Source organism: Ranitomeya variabilis, chromosome 6 (genome assembly GCF_051348905.1).
Source record: "Ranitomeya variabilis isolate aRanVar5 chromosome 6, aRanVar5.hap1, whole genome shotgun sequence".
In the NCBI taxonomy this organism is placed as follows: Eukaryota; Metazoa; Chordata; class Amphibia; order Anura; family Dendrobatidae; genus Ranitomeya; species Ranitomeya variabilis.
The window spans coordinates 444,780,429-444,808,426 of NC_135237.1; the positions used below are offsets into that span (position 1 = coordinate 444,780,429).

Here is a 27,998-nt window from a genome sequence, read left to right on the forward strand (position 1 = left end):
GAATGGGTCTTCTCATCCAAGATGCATATGGGCTGTTCAGTGAGCTCCAAGTTCAATTTGTGAACACTGCTTTTGAAGACATGAGGGAATACTGCCAAACATTGGAAGGCAAAGCATGCCGTCTCTTAGGAATAAAGGTCTTGCAGAGAATCACACGTGGAAGGTCTGAATGTCTCTCTAACAACACAAAAAACATAGATGATTTTTATTTCAGATTTATTCGAAATGCTTTGCTTTAATCATATTGTATCCTGAGTCACAGCGTTTTTTCTCATTTGTTGAATTTGCAGCATTAAGAGGTCATATTTACTGGAATCAAAAGCTTTTGAAATGAAAAACATTTTAACTGGGAAAGCTACATGTTAACATAGGACCTTTTTATATATCTCCTTCAGAATTCTTGCTTCCATTGAATTTGTGAGTTTTTGGATAGTTTCTGCTTGAATTTCTTTATATATAAGTAAACTGACTGAACAGCAATCTAGTCTGAACTATTGCATAACCAAAAAAGTCTTGCATAGCAAATAGATCAATGGCTGCACTCAACTGTACTAAAGCAAGGAAATGTGCGATACATGAAATGTGAACAGCTTAATGGCTTGTGAAATCTATGAAAAAAACACATGAGATGCTTAGCACAAGATTTAGCCAAAAAATGTGAGCCCATCCACCAAACGACAAGGTAATCTCAAATCGGATGGGTACCTGACCTGACTGCCTAGTGTGAGCTAAATAAAATGGGGTCATTTATAGGGGGTTCTGCTTTTCTGGCACCTCAAGGGTTCTTCCAGTGAATTATGTCACCCGCAAACCAAAACAGCAAAATTTGTACAATATGGCACTCCTTCTCTTTTGAGCTTTCCAGTGTGCCTGAGAAGTATTTCCCGATTACATGTAGTGTATTGCTGCACTCAGGAAAAAATGGACCTCACAATTTGTTGTGCAATTTCTCCTATTAGCTGTTATAAAAATAAAAAATGTGGGGCTAAAAACATTTTATGTCAAAAATGTAATAATTCTTTCTTCACCGGCCAATGGTTTAAAATTCTGTGATGCACATGTAGTGTCAACATGCTCACTGCACCCCTAGATGATTGAATTTATTGGTGACTGTATTTTCTAAAATAGGGTCACTTATGGAGATTCCGCTGTTCTGGCACCTCAGGGGCTCCGCCAATGTGATATGGCACCCTCAAACCTTTCCAGCAAAACTTGAAAACCATTATGGCACTTATTCCCTTCTCAGCTTCGCATTGTGCTTGAAAAATACTTTTCAACCACATTCCAATTATTGGTGTACTCGGGAGAAATTGTTCATTCTGTCCTTTTATTCTTTTTGAAAATTAAAAAATTGGGGCCTGCCAAAGCAACATTTTAGTGTAAAAATGGTAATTTTCCAATGTTATACAATTCTATGAATCGGCTGAAGGTTAAAAATGCTCATTACACACTCCTAGATGAATTTCTTGAGAAGTGTCGTTTCCAAAATGGGGATTTCTGCTGCTTGGCATTTCAGGGGATTTTCAAATGTAACATGGCATCCGCAATCTATTCCAGCCAAAATTGTGCAGCAGAATTCAATTGGCGCTCCATCCTTTCCGAGCCCTGCCGTGTTCCCAAACAGTAGTTTTCCACACATATGGGACATCGGTGTACTCAGTAGAAATTGCACAACAAGTTGTAAGATCTATTTCTCCTGTTACCCTTGTGAAAATGAATAATTTGTGCAAAATATGTGTTTTCTCATTTTCACGGCTTAACATTATAAAATTCTGTAAAGCACCTGTGGTTCAAGATGCTCACCACACCTCTAGATAAGTTCCTTGAAGGGTATAGTTTCCAAATCAGGGTCACTTGTTGGGAGTTTCCACTATGTAGACACATCAGGGGCTCTCCAAACGCCAGATGGCATCTATTATCTATTCCAGACAATTTTGCGGTCCAAAAGTCAAATGGTGCTCCTTCCCATCCAAGCCCTGCTCTGCACCCAAACAGCAGTAAATCTTCCAACAAATCGTACAATCCATTTTCTCCTGTTACTCTTGGGAAGCTGCAATATTTGGGGCTAAAGCAACATTTTGTTGGAGAAAAAGTAGTTATAATTTTTTTTTCCACATTGCTTTCATTCCTATTAAACATCTGAAGGGTTAAAAACTTCTTGAATGTGGTTTTGAGTACTTTGGGGCAGTTTTAAAAATTGTGTTACTTTTTGTGTATTTTCTGTCTTATAGGCTCTTCAAGGTCACTTCAAATGTGATGCAGTCCATAAACAAAATAATTTTGGAAATTTTCTTGGAAATATTTGAAATTTCTTATAAATCTTTAACCCTTCCCTACAAACAAAAAAATTATGTTTCGAAAATGATGTAAAGTAGACATGTGGAAAATGCAATATATTAACTATTTTGTGCGATATAACTATCTGGTTTAAGGGCATAAAAATTAAAAGCTTGAAATTGTGATATTTTTGCCAATATTCCAATATTTTTACAAATGAATGCAAAAAATATTCACCTTTTCAAATAACATAGTACAATGTGTCATAAAAAAATTCTCACTGGGATCTGTTGAAGCATTCCAGAGTTATTACCTCATAAAGTGATGCTGATCACAATTGTAAAATTTTACCTGGTCATGAAGGTGGAAACCGGCTCTGGGGTGAAAACGTTAATTGGGCTTACCAGGAAAGCTAATAATCACAGGTGTTTGAGATTGATTTCAGTGGTAAAGAGCCCTGAGATACAAACCATCCATGAGTTTATTTGAAAAACAAAAACTTACATCTTTATGACACTTAAATTCATTCTGCATAATAATTTGGAACATGGTGTATATAAGATACCAATCTATTGAACAATAAATAGTAAGAGGTTAAATAGATTGCTTTACTCATGTCATGGTCTATTCCAGTGCTGTGCCTTTTCTGGCGCTACACGTGTTTCACATTGCGCTTCTTTAGGTGGTCACTGATGTGATGTCCTGCAGTCCTTTTAAAAACCTGCTCTGAGTGACAGTGGCACTGCTAGTTGGTATGGCCATGTTCGATGAAACATGCTCCACAACTATGGCCAATTTCAGACTTTCACACCAAGGTGCACATGTCCTGCAGTTGAAGTCTCCTAATGATATCACAGACATGCGCATCCCAACTTAAGAAACCTCCTGATGATGGTCAGGGAAAGCACCATGCATGTGCACTTTGTGGTCATTTTGTTCCATCCCATAAACATATTGGGGAGAACCCCAAATATTGCCTTAAAGGGAACCTGTCAGCAGTTTTGGCCGATATAAGGCTACGTTCACATTTGCGTTGTGCGCCGCAGCGTCGGCGCCGCAATGCACAACGCAAACAAAAACACAGCAAAACGTATGCACAACGCTGCGTTTTGCGCCGCAGGCATCCTTTTTTTCATTGATTTTTGACGCAGCAAAAATGCAATTTGCTGCGTCCTCTGCGCCCAGACGCGGGCGCCGCAGGGACGCATGCGGCGCAAAACGCAAGTGCGACGCATGTCTATGCACCCCCATGTTAAATATAGGGGCGCATGACGTATGCGGCGACGCTGCGGCGCCCGACGCTGCGGCGCACACCGCAAATGTGAACGTAGCCTAAGATATGGCCATCACCTCTCAGGACTGATATACAGCATTCAATAATGCAGTATATAATCCCCCAACCTGACCTGCAAGAGAAGAAAAATAACTATTATTATACTCACTTGCGGGGCGGTCTGGTCTGAGGGGTGTAGCTCTATTTCTTGCGATTCCGCCCTCCTGCTTGCTTCGTGTGGATGACGCATCCCTGCATCATCCACACAGTCTCCTCGGAATCTTGCTCCTGCACAGGCGCACTTCTCTGCTCTGTTGAGGGCAGAGCAAAGTACTGCAGTGCACAGGTGCCGGGGCTCTTTGACCTTTTCCGGCACCTGCAAAATCTCCTGTGCCGAGGAGACTGTGGATGACGCAGGGACGCCTCATCCACACGAAGCAAGCAGGTGGTGGGGATCGTAAATAGATGGGAGGCGCCAGACCAAGAGCAGCGACACCCCTCGGACCGGACCACCCCGCATGTGAACTTTTATTATTAGATTCATATATAACACGCTTTAGGGTATGAAAAATTATGTCCCTAATCTGTCTAAATTTGTTACCAGTAAAGTGCTCAATGCTCGATTTCTTATACTTAATGGGTAACACCCCGGGTGCTAACACTTGTCAGAATAGAACATATAAGCTTATCGTATTAGTCCCCCCAACATGTTTCACCGCATTTGCGGTGTCTTCACGGAATGGGACACTGGCTTGAATTTCAAGGCTTGATAACGAGGGTTTATTTGGTGTTCTCCCCAATTGGTTAATAATTTATGCATCCCTCCAAAGCCTTTTTTCATTCTGAATTTTGTAGTGTGGCTCATAAACATTTTCTTATTATGTTCTACCAATGTATATATGATTAGGAATACCTATAATTGTACCTAAATCTGATTAAAGTGCTTGCATTCAACAAACGATGGGAACTGCATGTACATATAATAATCAGTTGCAATAACATGATTCCATATAAGCTCATGTCCAGAAGTGATGCGAGGTGGATCCTAGTTGTGTCTAAGACTTTGAAAAGAATTCTGGTTGGAGGTTGACTCACAAATATGCCTAATATCCAAAGTAGCACTTTGTATGCAGTCTGGTACAGAAAAGTGTCGCATGTAGTTATGTGAAGTTTTCTGTCTGAGAGAGGGAAAATTATTGTTTTATTTTGAAAAGGAAGAGGCAAGAATTGTATAAATTACTGTGCTGCAGAAGAAAAGTGTCGATGAGGTATTATAAATAATTTAAAGGCTTTGATTTTAATAATATTAACACATTCATGACACTGAAACATATTACCTAAACAAGAAACAAATGCTTTCTTCAGTATATCATATACTGGCTGGTATTCAAGACTGTGTTTTCTTGACAGTTTAACATTCTTTTCAGCACAGGCAGAACATCTAAAATATTTTCTGGCTTCATTCCACAATGCAGCTTCTTAATTAACGTTAGATTATCCTGATACACGCTATCCTGAAAAGCAAACAATCATTTATATGATGGGGCTATCTTAATAAGGGGAAATGTAGAACTCAAATGGTCACTGTTTCCATAGTGCAATGCAATGTACAGCTGGCCTCATGGATTTCAGGGGCTATATGAAATATAGAACATTTTAGCTGTTAATAATTACAAAATGACATACAATTCAACAATGTCAAAAGCACGATTGAGTACCCTGCTCACAAGCTTACAATCATCTATGATAAAATAGGGTTTACACGAAAGCTGTAACGTGCTTCTATTGTGTGGGCAAGTTACCTTTCATAAGTAAAGCTCCATGAACTGGTTTGTGTTTGTATGTATAGATACAACGTGCTACTGAGATCATGCAGTGTGTAGGAAACTGATGAAATAAGCGATCAGGTTATGAGGAGAAGTGTAGGAAGGGATAAACTGAAAGACGTTAGATCAGTGAAGTGGCTTGATAGTGCGGTCTAAAAAGATGCACACATAAAACTTTGGACAGTGAAAATTAACAATGTTAACTGGGGTAGTACATTCCAGAGGACTCGTGCAGCATGAGCAAATCCTTGGAGTTAGAGGTTTGGATCATGGAAAATGTTAGTTTTTAATCAATAACAGAATGAAGAGCACTTGTTAGGTGTTAAACAGAAATGAGAAAGGAACAACATTGTGGAGAGCTTTGTGGTTTATATTGAATTCTGTAGCAGAAGGGCAAGCAGTGCAATGACTGGCACAGAATGGAGTTGTCAGTGTAGCGGCTGGACAGAATGATGAGCCTGGCTGCTGCATTAGGCTGCTTTCACACTAGCGTCGGTACGGGCCCGTCGCTGTTGTGAAATTGGATTTTGGGCTCCCCCGGTGGCCACTGGTGGAATTGAACTGGTGTGCATCATCCTCTCTGTTCACCTGTTTCCATCAGGATGTGGGAGTCGCTATTTAGCCTTGCTCCTCTGTCACTTCCATGCCGGTCAACATTGTAATCAGAAGCCTTTCTGTGCATGTTCCTGCTGCTAGACAACTCCCAGCTAAGTTGGACTTTTGTCCTTGTTTGTTTTTGCATTTTGTTCCAGTTCACAGCTGTAGTTTCGTTTCTGTGTCTGGAAAGCTCTTGTGATCTGAAATTGCCACTCTGCTGTTATGAGTTAATACTAGAGTCTTAAAGTAATTTCAGGATGGTATTTTGATAGGGTTTTCAGCTGACCATGAAAGTGCCCTTTCTGTCTTCCTGCTATCTAGTAAGCGGACCTCAATTTTGCTAAACCTATTTTCATACTACGTTTGTCATTTCATCTAAAATCACCGCCAATATTTGTGGGGGCCTCTGTCTGCCTTTCGGGGAAATTTCTCTAGAGGTGAGCCAGGACTATATTTTCCTCTGCCAGGATTAGTTAGTCCTCCGGCCGGCGCTGGGCGTCTAGGGATACAACGCAGGCTACGCTACCCGGCTACTGTTAGTTGTGCGGCAGGTTTAGTTCATGGTCAGTTTAGTTTCCATCCTTCCAAGAGCTAGTTCTTATGTTTGCTGGGCTATGTTCTCTTGCCATTGAGAACCATAACAGTTTGACCGGCCAACAAGGGTTAAATTAATTGACAGAGAAAGGAGAGAAAAGAGAAGTCTGCTGAAGATTTTTTTTTTTCCAGTTCTGAGTGTGCTTGTAATTGAATCTCTTGCAAGTCTGCCTATATTGCAGCCTTTCTCTCTCTCTCTCCTTCTAATCCTGGAATGGCTCTGTGTTCACCTGTTTAAAATGGATATTCAGAGTTTAGCTGCAGGTTTGAATAATCTCACCACGAAAGTTCAAAATTTACAAGATTTTGTTGTTCATGTTCCTATATCTGAACCTAGAATTCCTTTGCCTGAATTTTTCTCGGGGAATAGATCTTGCTTTCAAAATTTCAAAAATAATTGCAAGTTGTTTTTGTCCCTGAAATCTCGCTCTGCTGGAGATCCTGCTCAGCAGGTCAGGATTGTGATTTCCTTGCTCCGGGGCGACCCTCAGGATTGGGCTTTTGCATTGGCTCCAGGGGATCCTGCGTTGCTCAATGTGGATGCGTTTTTTCTGGCCTTGGGGTTGCTTTATGAGGAACCTCAGTTAGAACTTCAGGCGGAAAAGGCCTTGATGTCCCTATCTCAGGGGCAAGACGAAGCTGAAATATACTGCCAGAAATTCCGTAAATGGGCTGTGCTTACTCAGTGGAATGAGTGCGCCCTGGCGGCGAATTTCAGAGAGGGTCTCTCTGATGCCATTAAGGATGTTATGGTGGGGTTCCCTGTGCCTGCGGGTCTGAATGAGTCCATGACAATGGCTATCCAGATCGATAGGCGTCTGCGGGAGCGCAAACCTGTGCACCATTTGGCGGTGTCTACTGAGAAGACGCCAGAGAATATGCAATGTGATAGAATTCTGTCCAGAAGTGAACGGCAGAATTTTAGACGAAAAAATGGGTTGTGCTTCTATTGCGGTGATTCAACTCATGTTATATCAGCATGCTCTAAGCGTACTAAGAAGCTTGATAAGTCTGTTTCAATTGGCACTTTACAGTCTAAGTTTATTCTATCTGTGACCCTGATTTGTTCTTTATCATCTATTACCGCGGATGCCTATGTCGACTCTGGCGCCGCTTTGAGTCTTATGGATTGGTCCTTTGCCAAACGCTGTGGGTATGATTTGGAGCCTCTTGAAACTCCTATACCCCTGAAGGGGATTGACTCCACCCCATTGGCTAGCAATAAACCACAATACTGGACACAAGTAACTATGCGGATTAATCCGGATCACCAGGAGATTATTCGCTTTCTTGTGCTGTATAACCTACATGATGTGTTGGTGCTTGGATTGCCATGGCTGCAATCTCATAACCCAGTCCTTGACTGGAAAGCTATGTCTGTGTTAAGCTGGGGATGTAAGGGGACGCATGGGGACGTACCTGTGGTTTCCATTTCATCATCTATTCCCTCTGAGATTCCTGAATTCTTGACTGAATATCGTGACGTTTTTGAAGAACCTAAGCTTGGTTCATTACCTCCGCACCGGGAGTGCGATTGTGCCATAGATTTGATTCCGGGTAGTAAATACCCTAAGGGTCGTTTATTTAATCTGTCTGTGCCTGAACATGCTGCTATGCGAGAATATATAAAGGAGTCCTTGGAAAAGGGACATATTCGTCCTTCGTCATCTCCCTTAGGAGCCGGTTTTTTCTTTGTGGCTAAGAAAGATGGCTCTTTGAGGCCGTGCATTGATTATCGGCTTTTGAATAAAATCACGGTTAAATATCAATATCCGTTGCCACTGCTGACTGATTTGTTTGCTCGCATAAAGGGGGCCAAGTGGTTCTCTAAGATAGATCTCCGTGGGGCGTATAATTTGGTGCGAATTAAGCAGGGGGATGAGTGGAAAACCGCATTTAATACGCCCGAGGGCCACTTTGAGTATTTGGTGATGCCTTTTGGTCTTTCAAATGCCCCTTCAGTCTTTCAGTCCTTTATGCATGACATTTTCCGTGATTATTTGGATAAATTTATGATTGTGTATCTGGATGATATTTTGATTTTTTCGGATGACTGGGACTCTCATGTCCAGCAGGTCAGGAGGGTTTTTCAGGTTTTGCGGTCTAATTCCTTGTGTGTGAAGGGTTCTAAGTGCGTTTTTGGGGTTCAAAAGATTTCCTTTTTGGGATATATTTTTTCCCCCTCTTCCATCGAGATGGATCCTGTCAAGGTTCAGGCTATTTGTGATTGGACGCAACCCTCTTCTCTTAAGAGTCTTCAGAAATTTTTGGGCTTTGCTAACTTTTATCGTCGATTTATTGCTGGTTTTTCTGATGTTGTTAAACCATTGACTGATTTGACTAAGAAGGGTGCTGATGTTGCTGATTGGTCCCCTGCTGCTGTGGAGGCCTTTCGGGAGCTTAAGCGCCGCTTTTCTTCCGCCCCTGTGTTGCGTCAGCCTGATGTTGCTCTTCCTTTTCAGGTTGAGGTCGACGCTTCTGAAATCGGAGCTGGGGCGGTTTTGTCGCAGAGAAGTTCCGATTGCTCCGTGATGAGACCTTGTGCTTTTTTCTCACGTAAATTTTCGCCCGCCGAGCGGAATTATGATGTTGGGAATCGGGAGCTTTTGGCCATGAAGTGGGCTTTTGAGGAGTGGCGTCATTGGCTTGAGGGGGCTAGACATCAGGTGGTGGTATTGACTGACCACAAAAATCTAATTTATCTTGAGTCCGCCAGACGCCTGAATCCTAGACAGGCGCGCTGGTCGTTGTTTTTCTCTCGGTTTAATTTTGTGGTGTCCTACCTGCCGGGTTCTAAGAATGTTAAGGCGGATGCCCTTTCTAGGAGTTTTGAGCCTGACTCCCCTGGTAATTCTGAACCTACAGGTATCCTTAAGGATGGAGTGATATTGTCTGCCGTTTCTCCAGACCTGCGGCGGGCCTTGCAGGAGTTTCAGGCGGATAGACCTGATCGTTGCCCACCTGGTAGACTGTTTGTTCCTGATGATTGGACCAGTAAAGTCATTTCTGAGGTTCATTCTTCTGCGTTGGCAGGTCATCCTGGAATCTTTGGTACCAGGGATTTGGTGGCAAGGTCCTTCTGGTGGCCTTCCCTGTCTCGAGATGTGCGAGGCTTCGTGCAGTCTTGTGACGTTTGTGCTCGGGCCAAGCCTTGTTGTTCTCGGGCTAGTGGATTGTTGTTGCCCTTGCCTATCCCGAAGAGGCCCTGGACGCACATCTCGATGGATTTTATTTCGGATCTTCCTGTTTCTCAGAAGATGTCTGTCATCTGGGTGGTGTGTGATCGTTTCTCTAAGATGGTCCATTTGGTTCCCCTGCCTAAGTTGCCTTCTTCTTCCGAGTTGGTTCCTCTGTTTTTTCAAAATGTGGTCCGTTTGCATGGTATTCCGGAGAATATCGTTTCTGACAGAGGTACCCAATTCGTGTCTAGATTTTGGCGAGCATTCTGTGCTAGGATGGGCATAGATTTGTCTTTCTCGTCTGCTTTCCATCCTCAGACTAATGGCCAGACCGAGCGGACGAATCAGACCTTGGAGACATATTTGAGGTGTTTTGTGTCTGCAGATCAGGATGATTGGGTTGCTTTTTTGCCTTTGGCGGAGTTTGCCCTCAATAATCGGGCCAGCTCTGCCACCTTGGTGTCTCCCTTTTTCTGTAATTCGGGGTTTCATCCTCGATTTTCTTCTGGTCAGGTGGAATCTTCGGATTGTCCTGGAGTGGATGCTGTGGTGGAGAGGTTGCATCAGATTTGGGGGCAGGTAGTGGACAATTTGAAGTTTTCCCAGGAGAAGACTCAGCTTTTTGCCAACCGCCGGCGTCGGGTTGGTCCTCGGCTTTGTGTTGGGGACTTGGTGTGGTTGTCTTCTCGTTTTGTCCCTATGAGGGTTTCTTCTCCCAAGTTTAAGCCTCAGTTCATCGGCCCGTACAAGATATTGGAGATTCTTAACCCTGTGTCCTTCCGTTTGGACCTCCCTGCATCTTTTTCTATTCATAATGTTTTTCATCGGTCATTATTGCGCAGGTATGAGGTACCGGTTGTGCCTTCCGTTGAGCCTCCTGCTCCGGTGTTGGTTGAGGGCGAGTTGGAGTACGTTGTGGAAAAAATCTTGGACTCCCGTGTTTCCAGACGGAAACTCCAGTATCTGGTCAAATGGAAGGGTTACGGTCAGGAGGATAATTCTTGGGTGACTGCCTCTGATGTTCATGCCTCCGATTTGGTCCGTGCCTTTCATAGGGCTCATCCTGATCGCCCTGGTGGTTCTGGTGAGGGTTCGGTGCCCCCTCCTTGAGGGGGGGGTACTGTTGTGAAATTGGATTTTGGGCTCCCCCGGTGGCCACTGGTGGAATTGAACTGGTGTGCATCATCCTCTCTGTTCACCTGTTTCCATCAGGATGTGGGAGTCGCTATTTAGCCTTGCTCCTCTGTCACTTCCATGCCGGTCAACATTGTAATCAGAAGCCTTTCTGTGCATGTTCCTGCTGCTAGACAACTCCCAGCTAAGTTGGACTTTTGTCCTTGTTTGTTTTTGCATTTTGTTCCAGTTCACAGCTGTAGTTTCGTTTCTGTGTCTGGAAAGCTCTTGTGATCTGAAATTGCCACTCTGATGTTATGAGTTAATACTAGAGTCTTAAAGTAATTTCAGGATGGTATTTTGATAGGGTTTTCAGCTGACCATGAAAGTGCCCTTTCTGTCTTCCTGCTATCTAGTAAGCGGACCTCAATTTTGCTAAACCTATTTTCATGCTACGTTTGTCATTTCATCTAAAATCACCGCCAATATTTGTGGGGGCCTCTGTGTGCCTTTCGGGGAAATTTCTCTAGAGGTGAGCCAGGACTATATTTTCCTCTGCCAGGATTAGTTAGTCCTCCGGCCGGCGCTGGGCGTCTAGGGATAAAACGCAGGCTACGCTACCCGGCTACTGTTAGTTGTGCGGCAGGTTTAGTTCATGGTCAGTTTAGTTTCCATCCTTCCAAGAGCTAGTTCTTATGTTTGCTGGGCTATGTTCTCTTGCCATTGAGAACCATAACTTGTCGCAGTGCGTCAGGCCGACATACCGACGCATGCTGTGAAATAAATGCTCGACGTGGGCAGCGGAAGCAGTCTTACGACGCTTCCGCTGCTCCATTGCAAGGTTCGGGGAGGAGGGGGCAGAGTTTCGGCCTCGCATGCGAGGTCGAAAATGGCGGCTTCGACGCACAAAAAAGTTACATGTAACTTTTTTTGTGCCGATGGTCCGCCAAAACAAAGCACAACGGTTGCGATGTGTGGCAATACGTCACAATGCGTCGGTAATGTAATTCTATGGGGAAAAAAGCAACCTGCAGACAACTTTGCAGGATGCGTTTTTTCTCCTGAATGACGCATTGCGACGTATTGCAAATGACGCTAGTGTGAAAGTAGCCTTAAGGATAGATTGGAGAGAAGAGAGCTAAGTGAGAGGAAGACAGATGAGTAGTGATTTGAATGGTCAACATTAAAATGAATTAGAATACCAGAAAGAATTTTTTTTTACCGTGCAGGCGATGTGAGGATTCACATGTTTGCAGTCGCATACATTAACTGCAGAATTGTAGCTTTACACTGGACAATCCCTTTAAAGTATGATAGTGCTATAGAGATGCTCTTCCTACTTCAATAGAAGATAGAAAGTCACAACCATAATTGACTGTTGGCGATATTGAGCATCTGGTCACTATGTTGCACACCAGCATATACACAGAAACAATTTCGTCATCTCAATGCCCCTCCCCTCTCTTTTGTTTCTATTGTTTTGTCTTTGCTGATTCTATAGTTTTGAAAGTCTTATAATTGGAAATGTGCACACGTTTAGAAACTTTAGTGGCTTTAGTAACACACACTTGGCACGCCCTTATGCACCTTAGGAGCTAGCAGCACAAACTCGCCCTCTAAAACTGTTTAATATAATTTTAGATTTATTCTTTTGCAGTAAATTGGAACTAGATACTATATTACTATGCAAGTAATTTCCATTTATCTGTTTATCACCAGATTTCACAATGTAAGCTGCATATATTAGTAAATAAATATCTTATATCTGCTGAAGCTGATGTACTTTCTTTGAAACTCCGTATCAGAATGTCTATATAATTCTTAAATGGGATTTTATTAAAATTAGATCTAGTTGAACTGATTAAATGCTAATTTTAATGTCAATATTAATCAAGGACACCAGACTTAGGTCTAAGAGATCTATTTAATATTGTATACAGTATGTATTGTGAAAACTAGTAACAGGTCTGGTTTAAAGGATTTGTGTCAATTATGAAAGTTATCCCTTATCCATAGGATAGGAAATATCTTACTGATCAGTGTGACCCCTATCGATCCTGAGAATGGGAAAGCCCCCGCAGGCTTACTATCCAAATGTTATATCGTAAGGGAAAGTTCTCACACTACATTTCTGTCTTTGAAATGCTAAATGACTGCATTTCTTAATTAATTATTTTTACTTTATTTTGGGAATTTTTTCTAAAGAATAGTGTGCAGTCTGATATAGTTTGAAGATGCATCCAGAAACAATAGGAGAAGGTGGCGCAGAATGGTACCAAACTACTGTAGTCAAGTCCAGTGTTTCTCAACCCCAGTCCTCAATACCCACAACAGGTAAAATTTTCATAATTTCCTTAGTATTGCACAGGTGTTAATTTCATCACCTGCTCAAACATTATTTCCATCACCTATGCAATACTAAGGAAATCCTGAAAACATGACCTGTTGGAGTTGAGAAACAGTGATCTAGTCACGGCTATTGGATCTTTAAAGTACCATATTTTTCGGATTAAAAGACACACTTTTTTCCTAAAATTTGGGAGGAAAATAGAGGTGTGTCTTAGGCCTCTTTCACACATCAGTTTTTAGCCGTCAGGCACAATCCAGCTAATTAAAAAAAAAAAAGATCCATTGCAGATTGTGAAAAACTGATGCAACGGATCCGTTTTTCCGCTGGATCCGATTTTTTTTTTTTAAACCCCGGGGAAAGAGTTTGGACTTCCTGTTCCGGGGAGGAGAGAGAGATTTTAAAGAATGGAAAATGCATGATTTCTTTAAAAAAACCAAACAATGGAATCGGTCTCTGGATTCTATCAATTCACCTCACGTTTCATCGATTTTTCGCTGGATCCGTCACTGGGCCTTTTTTCGCCGGACAGAAAAAAACGTTCCTCTGTACATTTTCTCCGGCCGCCGGAAAACTAATTTTGGACGAATCCGGCAAAAAACAGATGAAACGTGAAGCCATCCGGCGCTAATACAAGTCTATGAGAAAAAACGGATCTGGCGGCAACTTTGACACTCATGCGCCGCCTGTGGCGGCCATTTTCCTGAAGTCCACCGCAGTGAAAACAATGGGAAGTGCGAGGCCCCACTGACATTTTCTGAAAGCCCGGGGTCCGTTGCAGCCTTGCATTGCCGAACACCCCCTCCTCACAGCCCAGGGCCCGCAACATCGCCCCACTCCTGCCGTTTCTAGCTTCCTGCTGCAGTGACTCTGCCTCCTGTGTGTACTGCTCCACCACCGCCACCCCCCGGTAAGCTACCGTAAAATCAGACTATAGCACACACTACCATTTAATTATTTTTTTTTCCTATTTCCGGAGAGCTAATAGAAGGGTTTGTAATGTGACATAGCTAAATCAGCTGCATTGCCCCTCCCCTACTGGAACCTTTTCTGAAAGGTGTTAGTTATCTGTGCTTTCTAATCATGGAAGAGATTAGACCAGGCTGTCTGTCATGCTGAGATCAGCTCTGTCTCACACACTAAAAAAATCTGCTCTAAGGCCATGTGCACACGTTCAGTATTTTTCACGTTTTTTCGCTATAAAAACGTGATAAAAACGCGAAAAAAACGCTAACATATGCCTCCCGTTATTTTCAGGGTATTCCACATTTTTTGTGCAAATGTTGCATTTTTTTCTGCGAAAAAATCGCATCGCGGAAAAAAAAGCAACATGTTCATTCAATTTGCGGAATTGCAGGGATTCCGCACACCTAGGAATGCATTGATCTGCTTACTTCCCGCACGGGGCTGTGCACACCATGCGGGAAGTAAGCAGATTATGTGAGGTTGGTACCCAGGGTGAAGGAGAGGAGACTCTCCTCCACGGACTGGGCACCATATAATTGGTAAAAAAAAAAGAATTAAAATAAAAAATAGTGATATAATCACCTTCGATGGCCCCCGGAGTCTTCCCGCCTCTCTGGTGCACGCTGCCGCTTCGGTTCCTTTAGCTGGTGTGTGGTGAAGGACCTGCAATGACGTCGCAGTCTTGTGATTGGTCGCGAGACCGGTCATGTGACCGCTCACGTGACCGCGACATCATCGAAGGTCCTGCACAAACACATCATCTATAGGAACGGACGCCGCTGAGGAGATCGGCTGTCTGCAGGTGAGTATAACCATTTTTTTTATTTTTTTTAAACATTCTATCTTTTACTATAGATGCTGCATAAGCAGCATCTATAGTAAAAAGTTGGTCACACTTGTCAAACACTCTGTTTGACAAGTGTGACCAACCTGTCAGTCAGTTTTCCAAGCGATGCTACAGATCGCTTGGAGAACTTTAGCATTCTGCAAGCTAATTTCGCTTGCAAAATGCTAAAAAAACCGCGAAAAAAACGCAAAAAAAAAAGCGGATTTCGTGCAGAAAATTTCCGGTTTTCTTCAGGAAATTTGTGTGACCAACTTTTTACTATAGATGCAGCCTATGCAGCATTAATAGTAAAAGATAGAATGTTTAAAAAAAATTAAAAAAATGGTTTTACTCACCTGCAGACAGCCGATCTCCTCAGCGGCGTCCGTTCCTATAGATGGTGTGTGTGTGCAGGATCTTCGATGACGTCGCGGTCACGTGACCGCGACGTCATCGCAGGTCCTTCACACACACCGGCTATAGGAACGGAAGCGGCAGCATGCACCGCTGAGAGGCGGGAAGACTCCGGGGGCCATCGAAGGTGAGTATATGACTATTTTTTATTTTAATTCTTTTTTTTTTTTTTTTACCAATTATATGGTGCCCAGTCCGTGGAGGTGAGTCTCCTCTCCTCCACCCTGGGTACCAACCGCACATAATCTGCTTACTTCCCGCATGGTGTGCATAGCCCCGTGCGGGAAGTAAGCAGATCAATGCATTCCTAGGTGTGTGGAATCCCCGCAATTCCGCAAATTTATCCGTGATGCGATTTTTTTGCAAAAAAAAATGCAACATTTGCACAAGAAATGCAGAACACACTGTAAATAATGGGAGGCATATGTAAGTTTTTTCGCGTTTTTTTTCGCGTTTTTATCACGTTTTTATAGCGAAAAAAAACACGAAAAAAATGCGAAAAATACTGAACGTGTGCACATGGCCTAAGCTATTGTGGAGCATTTTTTTCTTTCCTTTGGAAATTGATGTCTGCTTATGATATGCCAGCAACTACAGGGAGTACACACCCTCAGTAAAAACTATCTGATAATACCCACTTGGACTTAAAAAATAGCTCATTAAGTGCTACGTACTGGGTGGGCCATTTATATGGATAGACCTAAATAAAATGGGAATGTTTGGTGATATCAACTTCCTGTTTGTGGCACATTAGTATATGGGAGGGAGAAAACTTTTCAGATGGGTGGTGACCATGGCAGCCATTTTGAAGTCGGCCATTTTGGATCCAACTTTATTTTTTTCAGTGAGAAGAGGGTCATGTGACACATCAAACTTACTGAGAATTTCCTAAGAAAAACAATGTTGTGCTTGCTTTTAACGTAACTATTCTTTCATGAGTTATTTACAAGTTTCTCTTTGTTTACAGCCATTGACATGTCGCAGAGGTTAAAACGTGAGGAGCGGATAGATATTGTGTTGATGTCTGGCGAACGCAGTACCCGGGTCATTGCAGCAGATTTCAGTGCAAGACCCCCTACGAGACCACCCATCGCCCGTGCTACAGTTAGCAAACTGCTTGCCAAATTTCGTGAAACAGGTTCAGTGTTGGATTTGCCAAAATGTGGAAGCAAGAAAACTGTCACTAATGATGAAACATCAGTGGCTGTCCTAGCTTCATTCAGAAAGAGCCCACAGCGTAGCACTCTCCGCATGTCACTGGAGAGTGGCATCAGTTGAACATCCCTTCAGCGGATATTAGCTACTTACAAATGGCACCGTTACAAAATCCAGCTACTGCTGCATCTCAACGAGGATGACCCAGATCGGCGTCCTGAATTTGCAGAATGAGCAAAACAAAAATTGGAACAGGACCCTCAGTTTACACAGAACATTATGTTCAGTGATGAGGCAAACTTTTTTTTGTGAATGGTGAAGTTAACAAACAAAACCACCTCTATTGGTCTGACACTAACCCACAGTGGATAGATCCCTCCAAGAACACAAAAATTGATGGTATGCTGTGGTATATGGGGTACAAAGATAGTGGGCCATTCTTCATCAATGGAAACTTCAATGCCACTGGATATCTGAAATTGCTACATGATGATGTGTTGCCCTTTTTATGCACTGAAGATGGTACATTCCCTGAGTTTTTCCAGCAAGATGGTGCACAACCACATTATCAGTGTCAGGTCCGAGCATTCCTACATGAACAGTTTCCTGGAAACTGGATTGGTCGTCGTGGGCCAGTTGAATGGCCACCAAGATCTCCTGATCTGACCTCCTTCAACTTTTAGCTTTGCGGTCATCTGAAGGCAATTGTCTACACCATGTTTCAAATTATTATGCAAATTGCATTTAAGTGTTATAAAGATTTAATTGTTTTGTTTTTCAAATAAACTCATGGATGGTATTGTCTCAGGGCTCAATGGATCACTGAAATCAATCTTAAACACATGGGATAATTAGTTTTCCAGGTGATTCTGATTAAAGGAAAACTACTTTAAAATGATGTTCCACATTATTAAGCAGACCACAGGTTTCAAGCAATATGGGAAATAAAAAGGATCTCTCTGCTGCTGAAAAGTGTTAAATAGTACAATGCCTTGGACAAGGTATGAAAACATTAGATATTTCACGAAAACTTAAGAGTGATCATCATGCTGTGAAGAGATTTGTGACTGAAACAGAGCACATACAGAGTTCATGCAGTTAAAGGCATAATGAAGAAGGTTTCTGCCAGACAAATTAATTGGATTAAAAGAGCAGCTGCCAAAATACCATTGCAAAGCGGCAAACAGTTATTTGAAGCTGCTGGTGCCTCTGGAGTCCCTCGAACTTCAAGGTGCTTACTGTGGTGCATAAACCTACTATTCGTCCACCCCTAAACAGTGTTCACAAGCAGAAAAGGTTGCAGTGGGCCCAGACGTACATGAAGACTAATTTTCAAACAGTCTTTTTTAGTGATGAGTGTCAAGCAACCCTGGGTGGTCCAGATGGATGGTTGGTGGATGGCCACCATGTCCCAACAAGGCTGTGACATCAGCAAGGAGGTGGAGGAGTCATGTTTTGGGACAGCAGATCTGGGAGGCTATTCTGACTTCATGCAAAGAAGTACAAGCAGAAACTCTCCAAAAGCTCACAAGTTTAATGGATGCAAGAATTGTGAAGGTGATATCAAAGAAGGTGTCCTATGTTAATATGTAACTTGTCCTGTTAGGATGTTTTGGAGTTAAATCGCTTTTTTTGTTCAGTGAATGTGACCTCCTAATGCTGCAAATTCCACAAATGAGCATTTTCAGTTCTTTAAAACATATTAAATGTTTAGAAATTCTACTGTGCCTAATAATTTGGAACAGTGCATTTTGAGTTTTTATTAATTTTGGAGAATATACTGTTATCATTGGGAGGTTTCTTCAATAAAATTCGATGTATACACTTAACGGGTGATGACTTTTATTAGACTGTCTGTCATTTGCACCGACCATTTAGGAAAATCCAAGAAAAATATAATTTGCGTATTAATTTGGAACATGGTGTATGCTGTGAAGATACGAGCTGTGCAGCATCGGATACAACGGAAGCAACGGATACTGGAAGCCTGTGCTAGCATTTCTTCTGCGGTGTTGCTATCAGTGTGTCAAGAGTGGGAGAAGAGGGTTGCATTGACAATCCAGCACAATGGGCAGCACTTTGAACACATTTTATAAGTGGTCATAAACGTGTAAATAACTCCTGAAAGAATTGTTACGTTAAAACCAAGCATACCATTGTTTTTCTTGTGAAATTCTCAATAAGTTTCATGTCACATGACCCTCTTCCCAATGGAAAAAATAAAGTTGGGTCCAAAATGTCCGACTTCAAAATGGCCACCATGGTTACCACCCATCTTGAAAAGTTTAAAAGTTTTTCCCCTCCTATATACTAATTTGCCACTAACAGGAAGTTGATATCACCAACCATTCCCATTTTATTTAGGTGTATCCATATAAATGTCCCACCCTGTACTTTGATTGCTTATATCAGTGCAATAGAGAGGCAAAATAAATGCTTCTCCTCTGCAGCCACTATTGCATACTGTGCCCAATTTAACATGAAAAATGTCTTGACATTCTGCATTCTAGAAGTAAGAAAACAAGTCTTCTCCTGATAATTTAATGGCTCAGGAAAAAAACTTGTATCAGTTTCCTAAACATTGCGCCAAATTGTAGTTCCAATATGGTCTTTCATCTTTTTTTTTTTTTTCGCAGCAAAATTGATGCAAAACATAAATATATATTGAAATACATAGATTCAAAGAGGATTGGGTTTATATTTTTCCTATTGACCCCTACTCTGTCTTGTAATAAGAGATCAGAGCTTCCCTCTCCACAATGAGAGCATGTAAGTGTTGGATGCTGCAGAAGCTGGAGCACTTTGCACATGGCTAATTTACATATTGTGTCACTGCAAACAGGAGGAAACCTCAGCACATGCTGGAATGATAACACAGCATTATGACAGACATAATGGTGGCAGAACTGTTTAACACTTTTCTCTCCAGTCTGAGAAAAAATGCTCACCTTCTCGAGAGACTAAATTGCACTGGGGTTAATTTTAGTGTGGATCATTGCTACAAAGTGTTTCAATGCAGAAAATAAGCTATTCACTTGTAGAATGTTTGCAATAGTATATATCGTCTGGCCATTTGATTTTTTTTTTTTTTTACACACACCCTTCTATTGAACATATGCTTACACACTAGTGTTCCTTTAATTCATTGCAATATTTGAAAAGCTCATAACTTTTCCTGTGCACATGGACACATGCTCCCATTTCACTTTATTAGTATGATGCTGAAAGAATTACACATAGAAAATGTTTTTATGTCTGTAAAAAGTGGAATAAGTCTTGTGGTACATTTTTTAATGACTTATTGGATAACACATACATCTTAGGCAAAAATTAAGAGACCACTGCAAAATGTTCAGTTTGTCTAGTTTTTCTCTTTATAGGTATATTTTTGAGTAAAATGTAAATTGTTCTTTTATTCTATAAACTTCTTGACAACATGTCTCCTAATTTCCAGACAATACATTTTGTATTTTTTTTTCTGAAAAGGAGAATTGGTCAAAATTAAAAAAAACAAAAACAAAAACCGTGCTCTCAGACCTCAAATAATGCAAAGAAAACAATCATTTAGAAACAACAATACTAATGTTTTAACTCAGGAAGAGTTCAGAAATCAATATTTTGTGGAATAACCATGATTTTTGATCACAGCTTTCATGCATCTTGGCCTGCTTTCCACCAGCTTTCACACTGCTTCTGGCGCAAAAATGTAAGCCGTTCTTCTCTGTTTGATGGCTTGCGACTATCCATCATCCTCTTTACATTCCAGAGGTTTTCAATGGGGTTGAGATCTGGAGATTGGGCTGCCCATGACAGGGTTTTGATGTGGTGGTCTCTTAATTTTTGCCACACCTGTATATAATAATGCACTTAGATATTAGTAGTAAATAACGTAATGGTTGTATATCCAGAAGTAATATAAAACCTATACTATAACATACAACACATATAATAAATATATATTTATTTGTTACATTAATTCAAACAAACAAATAATTAAAATGATTTGGGAGAATGGATTGCGCAAAGGATTAAAATGCATGATGCAGGGCTTACCATAAATATACAAAATAAATTAGTTTTCAACATTTATAAAAAAATCATAGAGTACTGGCATAATTATATATGGCCACTTAATTACCTAGAATGTCCCAGTGTGTAAGGTGATTAGGCGTTAGGTGAGTATAACTTTGTTATTTTTAAATAAAAATAGATAAGTGTGTTAGTAATGGATAGGTTTCTTATAGGGCTTGTTGTCACCAGACAATACAAAGGTGACATCAACCCCACAAATATGAACCCCGCTTCCCACCACTACTGGGCAAATGGGAAGAGCCGGGCTAAGCGCCAGAATTGGCACATCTAATAGATGAGCCTTTTCTGGGTGGCTGCGGGCTGCTATTTTTAGACTGAGGGGGCCAATGTCCATGGCCCCTACCAGCCTGAGAATACAAGTCCAGCCCCCAGTTGTCTGCTTCAGCTTGGCTGGTTGTCAAAAATGGGGGGGACCCAACGCTGTTTTTTTTTTAATTCTTGATAACCAACCTTGCTAAAGCTGACAGCTGAGGGTTAATTTTTTTTACCTCTGATCACAGCTGCGGGCTCATGCTGTCATTTGACAGAGTGGCTGTCTGACCTGCGGTAATAATTTTACCGCTGATCAGAAGCTGTGTTTGCCATGCTGTCATGCATATGACAGCTTGAGAAATACCCGGTGTTCGGGGGGCCAAACCTGAACAGTAACATGGACCTCCTAGTTAAGCTCGTGTTCGGTGTCCGTGCCCTAACAGTAGATGTTCGGTACGGACTCCAAACTTTACTGTTCGGGTTTGCCCATCTCTAAAAGTGACATGTCCTACAGAGTAATGAATAATGAAAACCACAAAAGTACACATGGTAAACCCATAAATCAGGGAGGGACATGCATTGCATAAGGTAAGGTAACGGTAACATTATCAGTTTTTGGTCGGTATTTTACATCAGTATTTGAGCCAAAACCAGATGAGGAACACTCAGAGAAAAAGTATAATAGAAACCACGTGCAAAACGTCTTCATTTTTGCCCCACTCCTGGTTTTGGCTTACAAATACTGATGTGAAATACTAACCAAATACTGATAGTGTGACCGTAGCCTAAGTCAGTGCATCAAGACAAGTACAAGCCCCACACCAGGAGCATGGCCAACTCTTTCTTCGCCTGTTGCTTTAACTAGGGGGCCCATAGATTGTAGCTATATAGAACCCTAGTTAAAGCAACAGGCGAAATGCAAGTTGGGCACTCTCCTGGTGTAGGGCTTGTACATGTCTTGATGCACTGATTTAATCGATGCCTATTCATGCAATGTACAGTGGGGAAAATAGAGATTTGAAACCGTGCCGATTTTGCTAATTTTCCCACCTACAAAGAATGGAGAGGTCTGTAATTTTTATCATAGTTATACTTTAACTGTGAGAGACACAAACTAAAAATAAAAACCAGAAAAATCACATTGTTTTATTTCTACATAATTAGCATTTTATTGCTTGAAATAAGTATTTGATACATTAGAAAAACAGAACTTAAAAAAGAACCTGTCAGCAGGATTGTGCTTAGTAACCTACAGACAGTGTCAGATCGGCGCCGTCATACTGATTAAAATTATACCTGAGTTGATGAAATCCGTCTTGTGGTTGTTGTTTAACCCCTTAACCCCCAAGGGTGGTTTGCAGGTTAATGACCGGGCCAATTTTTACAATTCTGACCACTGTCCCTTTATGAGGTAATAACTCTGGAACGCTTGCATGGATTTCGGTGATTCTGACACTGTTTTCTTGTGACACACTGTACTTTATGATAGTGGTAAAATTTCATTGATGTGACTTGCGTTTATTTGTGAAAAATAACTGAAATTTGGTGAAAATTTCGCAATTTTCCAACTTTGAATTTTCATGCCCTTAAATCACAGAGATATGTCACACAAAATCTACTATATAATTGTCTAAGGGTCACGTCCGTCTTTCTGTCTTCCTGTCTGTCTTTCTGTCTGTCTGTCACGGATATTCATTGGTCGCAGCCTCTGTCTATCATGGAAATCCAAGTTGCTGATTGGTCGCGGCAAAACGGCCATGACCAATCAGCGACGGACACAGTCCGGCGGCAAAATGGCCGCTCCTTCCTCCCCGCAGTCAGTGCCCGCTCCATAATCCCCTCCAGTGAGCGCTCACACAGGGTTAATGGCAGCGGTAACGGACCGCGTTATGCCGCGGTGTAATGCACTCCGTTACCGCTGCTGTTAACCCTGTGTGACCAACTTTTTACTATTGATGCTGCCTATGCGGCATCAATAGTTAAAAGATCTAATGTTAAAAATAATAATAATAAAAAAAATTGTTATATACTCACCGTCCGTCGGCCCCTGGATCAGGAACAGGCCTTCTCCGCTCCTCGCGACTCTCCGGTGACCGCTCCATGCATTGCGGTCTCGCGAGATGATGACGTAGCGGTCCCTGCGCGATGTTTCCCTAAGCCACCGGAACGCTGTGATCGCAGTGTTCCGGGGGTTACAGTCCCTGGAGCGGTACATGACTGCTCCTGGCACATAGTGCCGGGTGTCAGCTGTGATAGTCAGCTGACACCCGGCCACGATAATCCCGTGAGTGCGGCTGATCGCGTATGACATACTATCCTGTCGATTGCCAGACAGGCCCCGGTCACCTCGATCAGTTCAAACAGTTCAGGTGCAGTTAATACAGGTAATGAGTGTAGAGTAGGAGGGCTTCTTAAAGGGAACCTATCACCCCGTTTTTTAAAGATTAGATAAAAATAGTGTGAAATAGGGGCAGAGCTGGGCTTTACATTAGTGCCTTTTTTGGGCCTTTACACCCCCGTTAGGCTGCCGAAATACCTTTGTGAAGTGGCCATTTTGTCCTGTCACTCAAGTTGGTCAGGTCGGATGGGCGTGGTCACAGCGCTGTTTCTCCCCCAGATCAGGCTCATCATTACGTTGGTGGCGTAGTGGTGTGCGCATGTCCAAGGTCCCGAATCCTGCACAGGGGTGTGAAAATAGCAGCGATGTCCGTTATTTCATTGGTGGTCGGTGGGCGCGGCCATCTTGCTTTGGCCGCGCGTGCGCAGAAGCGGCGCTCTGCTGGCCGCGGCTTCAGGAAAATGGCCGCGGGCATCCGCGCGTGCGCAGATGGCTATCGCGGCGGCCATTTTCGTGAAGCAGAGATGCGAACTCTGCTTCACGAAAATGGCCGCCGCGATAGCCATCTGCGCACGCGCGGATGCCCGTGGCCATTTTCCTGAAGCCGCGGCCAGCAGAGCGCCGCTTCTGCGCACGCGCGGCCAAAGCAAGATGGCCGCGCCCACCGACCACCAATGAAATAACGGACATCGCTGCTATTTTCACACCCCTGTGCAGGATTCGGGACCTTGGACATGCGCACACCACTACGCCACCAACGTAATGATGAGCCTGATCTGGGGGAGAAACAGCGCTGTGACCACGCCCATCCGACCTGACCAACTTGAGTGACAGGACAAAACGGCCACTTCACAAAGGTATTTCGGCAGCCTAACGGGGGTGTAAAGGCACCAAAAAGGCACTAATGTAAAGCCCAGCTCTGCCCCTATTTCACACTATTTTTATCTAATCTTTAAAAAACGGGGTGATAGGTTCCCTTTAAAGAAAAACTGACAGGTCTGTGAGAGTCAGAACTCTTGCTGGTTGGTAGGTGATCAAATACTTATTTCATGCAATAAAATGTAATTAATTATTTAAAAATTATACAATGTGATTTTCAGGTTTTTTTTATTTTTAGATTCTATCGCTCACAGTTGAAGTGTACCTATGATAAAAATTACAGAACTTTCTTTTCTTTGTAGGTGGGAAAGCTTGCAAAATAGCCAGTGTATCAAATACATATTTTCCCGACTTTTGTGGTTTTCATTACATTCATTGCTCTGTATCACATGAACCTTGACTTTGTAACTACTGGGTTTTATTTTGATTACCATAGCTACTTTTTTTTTTATTCTTTATTGAGTCATATTTTATCAGTATAAATTTTGGGATATTCTAGGTAATTAATTGGCAATGTATAATTACCGTATGTTCGTACTTCATGATTATTTCTATGAATTTTTGGAACACTATTTGATTTTGCATATTTCTGGTAACCCCTACATCATGCATTTTAATCCTTTATACAATCCCTTCCCCCTCATCATTTTAATGATTTGATTGAATTAATATATATATATATATATATATATATTAGATGGTAGCCCGATTCTAACGCATCGGGTATTCTAGAATATGTATGTAGTTTACTTATGAAGATTTTAGAATATTACATTGAATACACAGGATTCGGCCGGCCGCGACCCATTAGCGAAGTGTGGTTCAAATCCAGCGCCAATTCGCAGCCGGACTGCGCCTGTCGCTGATTGTTCACTGCCGGCCATGTAGTATATAACAGGCCACGTAGTATATTGCACAACCACATAGTATATAGCACAGCCCACGGAGTATATAGCACATCCACGTAGTATATAGCACAGTCCACGGAGTGTATAACAGCCCACATAGCATATAACACAGCCACGTAGTTTATAACAGCCCACGTAGCATATAACACAGCTCACGTGGTATATAACAGCCCACGCACGCAGTATATAACACAGCCCGCGTAGTGTATAACACAGCCCACGTAGTGTATGACAGCCCACGTAGTGTATGACAGCCCACGTAGTGTATAACACAGCCCACGTAGTGTATAACACAGCCCACGTAGTGTATAACACAGCCCACGTAGTGTATAACACAGCCCATGTAGTGTATAACACAGGCCACATAACACAGGCCACGTAGTGTATAGCACAGGCCATGTAGTGTATAGCACAGCCCACATAGTATATTGCACAGCCCACGTAGTATATTGCACAGCCAACGTAGTATATTGCACAGCCCACGCAGTACATTGCACAGTCCACGCAGTACATTGCACAGCCCACGTAGTACATTGCACAGCCCACGTAGTATATAGCAGCCCACGTATTTATTGCACAGCCCATGTATTATATTGCACAGCCCATGTAATGTATTGCACAGCCCATGTAGTATATAGCACAGCCCACGTAGTATATAGCACAGCCCACACAGTACATTGCACAGCCCACGTAGTATATTGCACAGCCCACGTAGTATATTGCACAGCTCACGTATTATATTTCACAGCCCACGTATTATATTGCACAGCCCACGTAGTATATTGCACAGCCCACGTAGTATATAGCAATGTGGGCATCATATCCCTGTAAAAAAAAAAATAAAAAAAAAATATTAAAATAAAAAATAGTTATATACTCACCTTCCGTTGGCACCGGATCCAGGCGAAGCGGTTACCGACGCTCCGGTGACCGCTCCATGCATTGCGGTCTCACGAGGTGATGACGTAGCGGTCTCGTCATCTCGCGAGACCGCAATGCATGGAGCGGTCACCGGAGCGTCGCGAGGAGCGGAGAAGGCCTGTTCCTGATCCGGGGGCCGACGGACGGTGAGTATATAACAATTATTTTTTTTTTTATTATTATTTTTAACATTAGATCTTTTAACTATTGATGCCGCATAGGCAGCATCAATAGTAAAAAAGTTGTTCACACAGGGTTAACAGCAGCGGTAACGGAGTGCATTACACAGCGGCATAACGCGGTCCGTTACTGCTGCCATTAACCCTGTGTGAGCGCTGACTGGAGGGAATTATGGAGCGGGCACTGACTGCGGGGAGGAAGCAGCGGCCATTTTGCCGCCGGACTGTGTCCGTCGCTGATTGGTCGTGGACGTTTTGCCACGACCAATCAGCGACTTGGATTTCCATGACAGACAGAGGCCGCAACCAATGAATATCCGTGACAGACAGAAAGACGGAAGTGACCCTTGGACAATTATATAGTGTATATATATACCGTATATATAAATCTAAAATGTGTTTCCACAGATATGTTTTTTTTTTTTTTTACATTCACTGCTGATTTTTATAACCTTTTCAAGGGGGCGTGGCTCACATATAGTGTATATATATATATATATATATATATATATATATATATATATATCTATATATAGATATCTATATATATATATATATATATATATATATATATATATATAATGTGCTGTGTGTCATATTTATAGGTTTTACATATCTAATGATGGTAATAATGTGTGTCATTATTGCAGGGCTCCTGGGCTCTTCAGTCTTATTGATAGTTTGTGGCCCCCGTTGATACCCATAAAAATTCATGGCCATAGTCAAGAACAAGTACAGGTAAGAAAAAAATTAAATGTGCAAATCTAACACTCTGATCTAATTACCGTGCATTATTAGTCTCCTACAAGTAATAGTTGAAAAAAAACAAAACTGAAGAGGACATTCTAACTTTTGTAAATATTTTAGTCATCTATAAATGTCTATGTGCTATACAGTGTAACACACCACTGCAGTGTGGATGCACCACTTTACTATCTACATCGAGTGAAATGGTAGTACGCATGTGTTACCACTAGAGCTGATCCAATCTGCCAAAATTGGCAGTTACCAATTTGCACCAATGTTTCTTATTATACTCTGGGGTCTCTCAGAAATCATAGCATAAAAAACGTAAAAAGAAAACCAAACATTCACCTCCCTTTTTCGGGCCCTTATTTTCCCAGTGGCACGCCCCCTCTTTGGCATCTTCACTCCAGTCCGCGGCTTCCAGCTGATTCAACCTCCGACATTCTATGCACCGTGCTGTCGTTCAGGCAACACATGTCATAATGGCAGGAAATGCACCGCAATGACACACCGCGCAGTGACGTCTGGTGCCTTGTCGAGCCAGAAGCGAAGTGCCAGGAGTCAAGAGGCCACATAGAATATGCATGACAGGAGAAGAGGAAAAAACAGTCGTGTGGAGATGGGTAGTAGTATAGTTTTTATTAACCATTTGCCCAGCCCGCTATGGTTCAGCAAAAATGGCAGTTGCAGCTAACGACCATTTCTCTGAATTCACTTGGAGCAAATTGTAAAAAAAAATCCATATTCTGGAAAATACAATTTTTTTTGTAAAATTAGAAGATAATTCAGTTCCATTTGTGTAAATTCACTCATCTCTAGTCACCACTACTCTATCTAACCCCCCCCCCTTCCTCCGCAGCCATACCTTTTTTATTTTTCCACTGACAGCCACATGAGGGCTTGTTTATACAGATGAGGTGTAGTTTTCAATGACACCATTTATTTTACTCCATGTACTGGAAAATGGGGAAAAAATATTTAAGCTTGGTGAAATTTTGAAATTGACCCCTTAAGCCCCAAGGGTGGTTTGCGGGTTAATGACCGGGCCAATTTTTACAATTCTGACCACTGTCCCTTTATGAGGTTATAACTCTGGAACGCTTCAAAGGATCTTG

The 27,998-nt window shown here is 42.2% G+C and overlaps 1 protein-coding gene and 1 long non-coding RNA gene across 3 annotated transcripts in view; one reads left to right on the top strand and one right to left on the bottom strand.

Moving 5' to 3' along the window:
- On the bottom strand, window positions 1-27,324 carry LOC143782701 (uncharacterized). Of its 2 annotated transcripts, XR_013217027.1 has the most exons (4): window positions 27,232-27,324; window positions 4,888-5,064; window positions 2,629-2,734; window positions 1-177 (listed from the first exon to the last, which is right to left on the bottom strand). It is a non-coding gene; the product is annotated as an uncharacterized LOC143782701 (long non-coding RNA). The 2 variants fall into 2 exon arrangements; XR_013217028.1 differs by lacking the exon at window positions 2,629-2,734.
- SPIDR (scaffold protein involved in DNA repair) overlaps window positions 1-27,998 on the top strand; it is a 783,664-nt gene that overhangs the window by 680,589 nt on the left and 75,077 nt on the right. The window contains exons 11-12 of the mRNA XM_077270463.1: window positions 2-163; window positions 26,787-26,874. Of these exons, the coding sequence (XP_077126578.1) occupies window positions 2-163; window positions 26,787-26,874 (250 nt within the window). The remainder of the gene's footprint in view (window position 1; window positions 164-26,786; window positions 26,875-27,998) is intronic.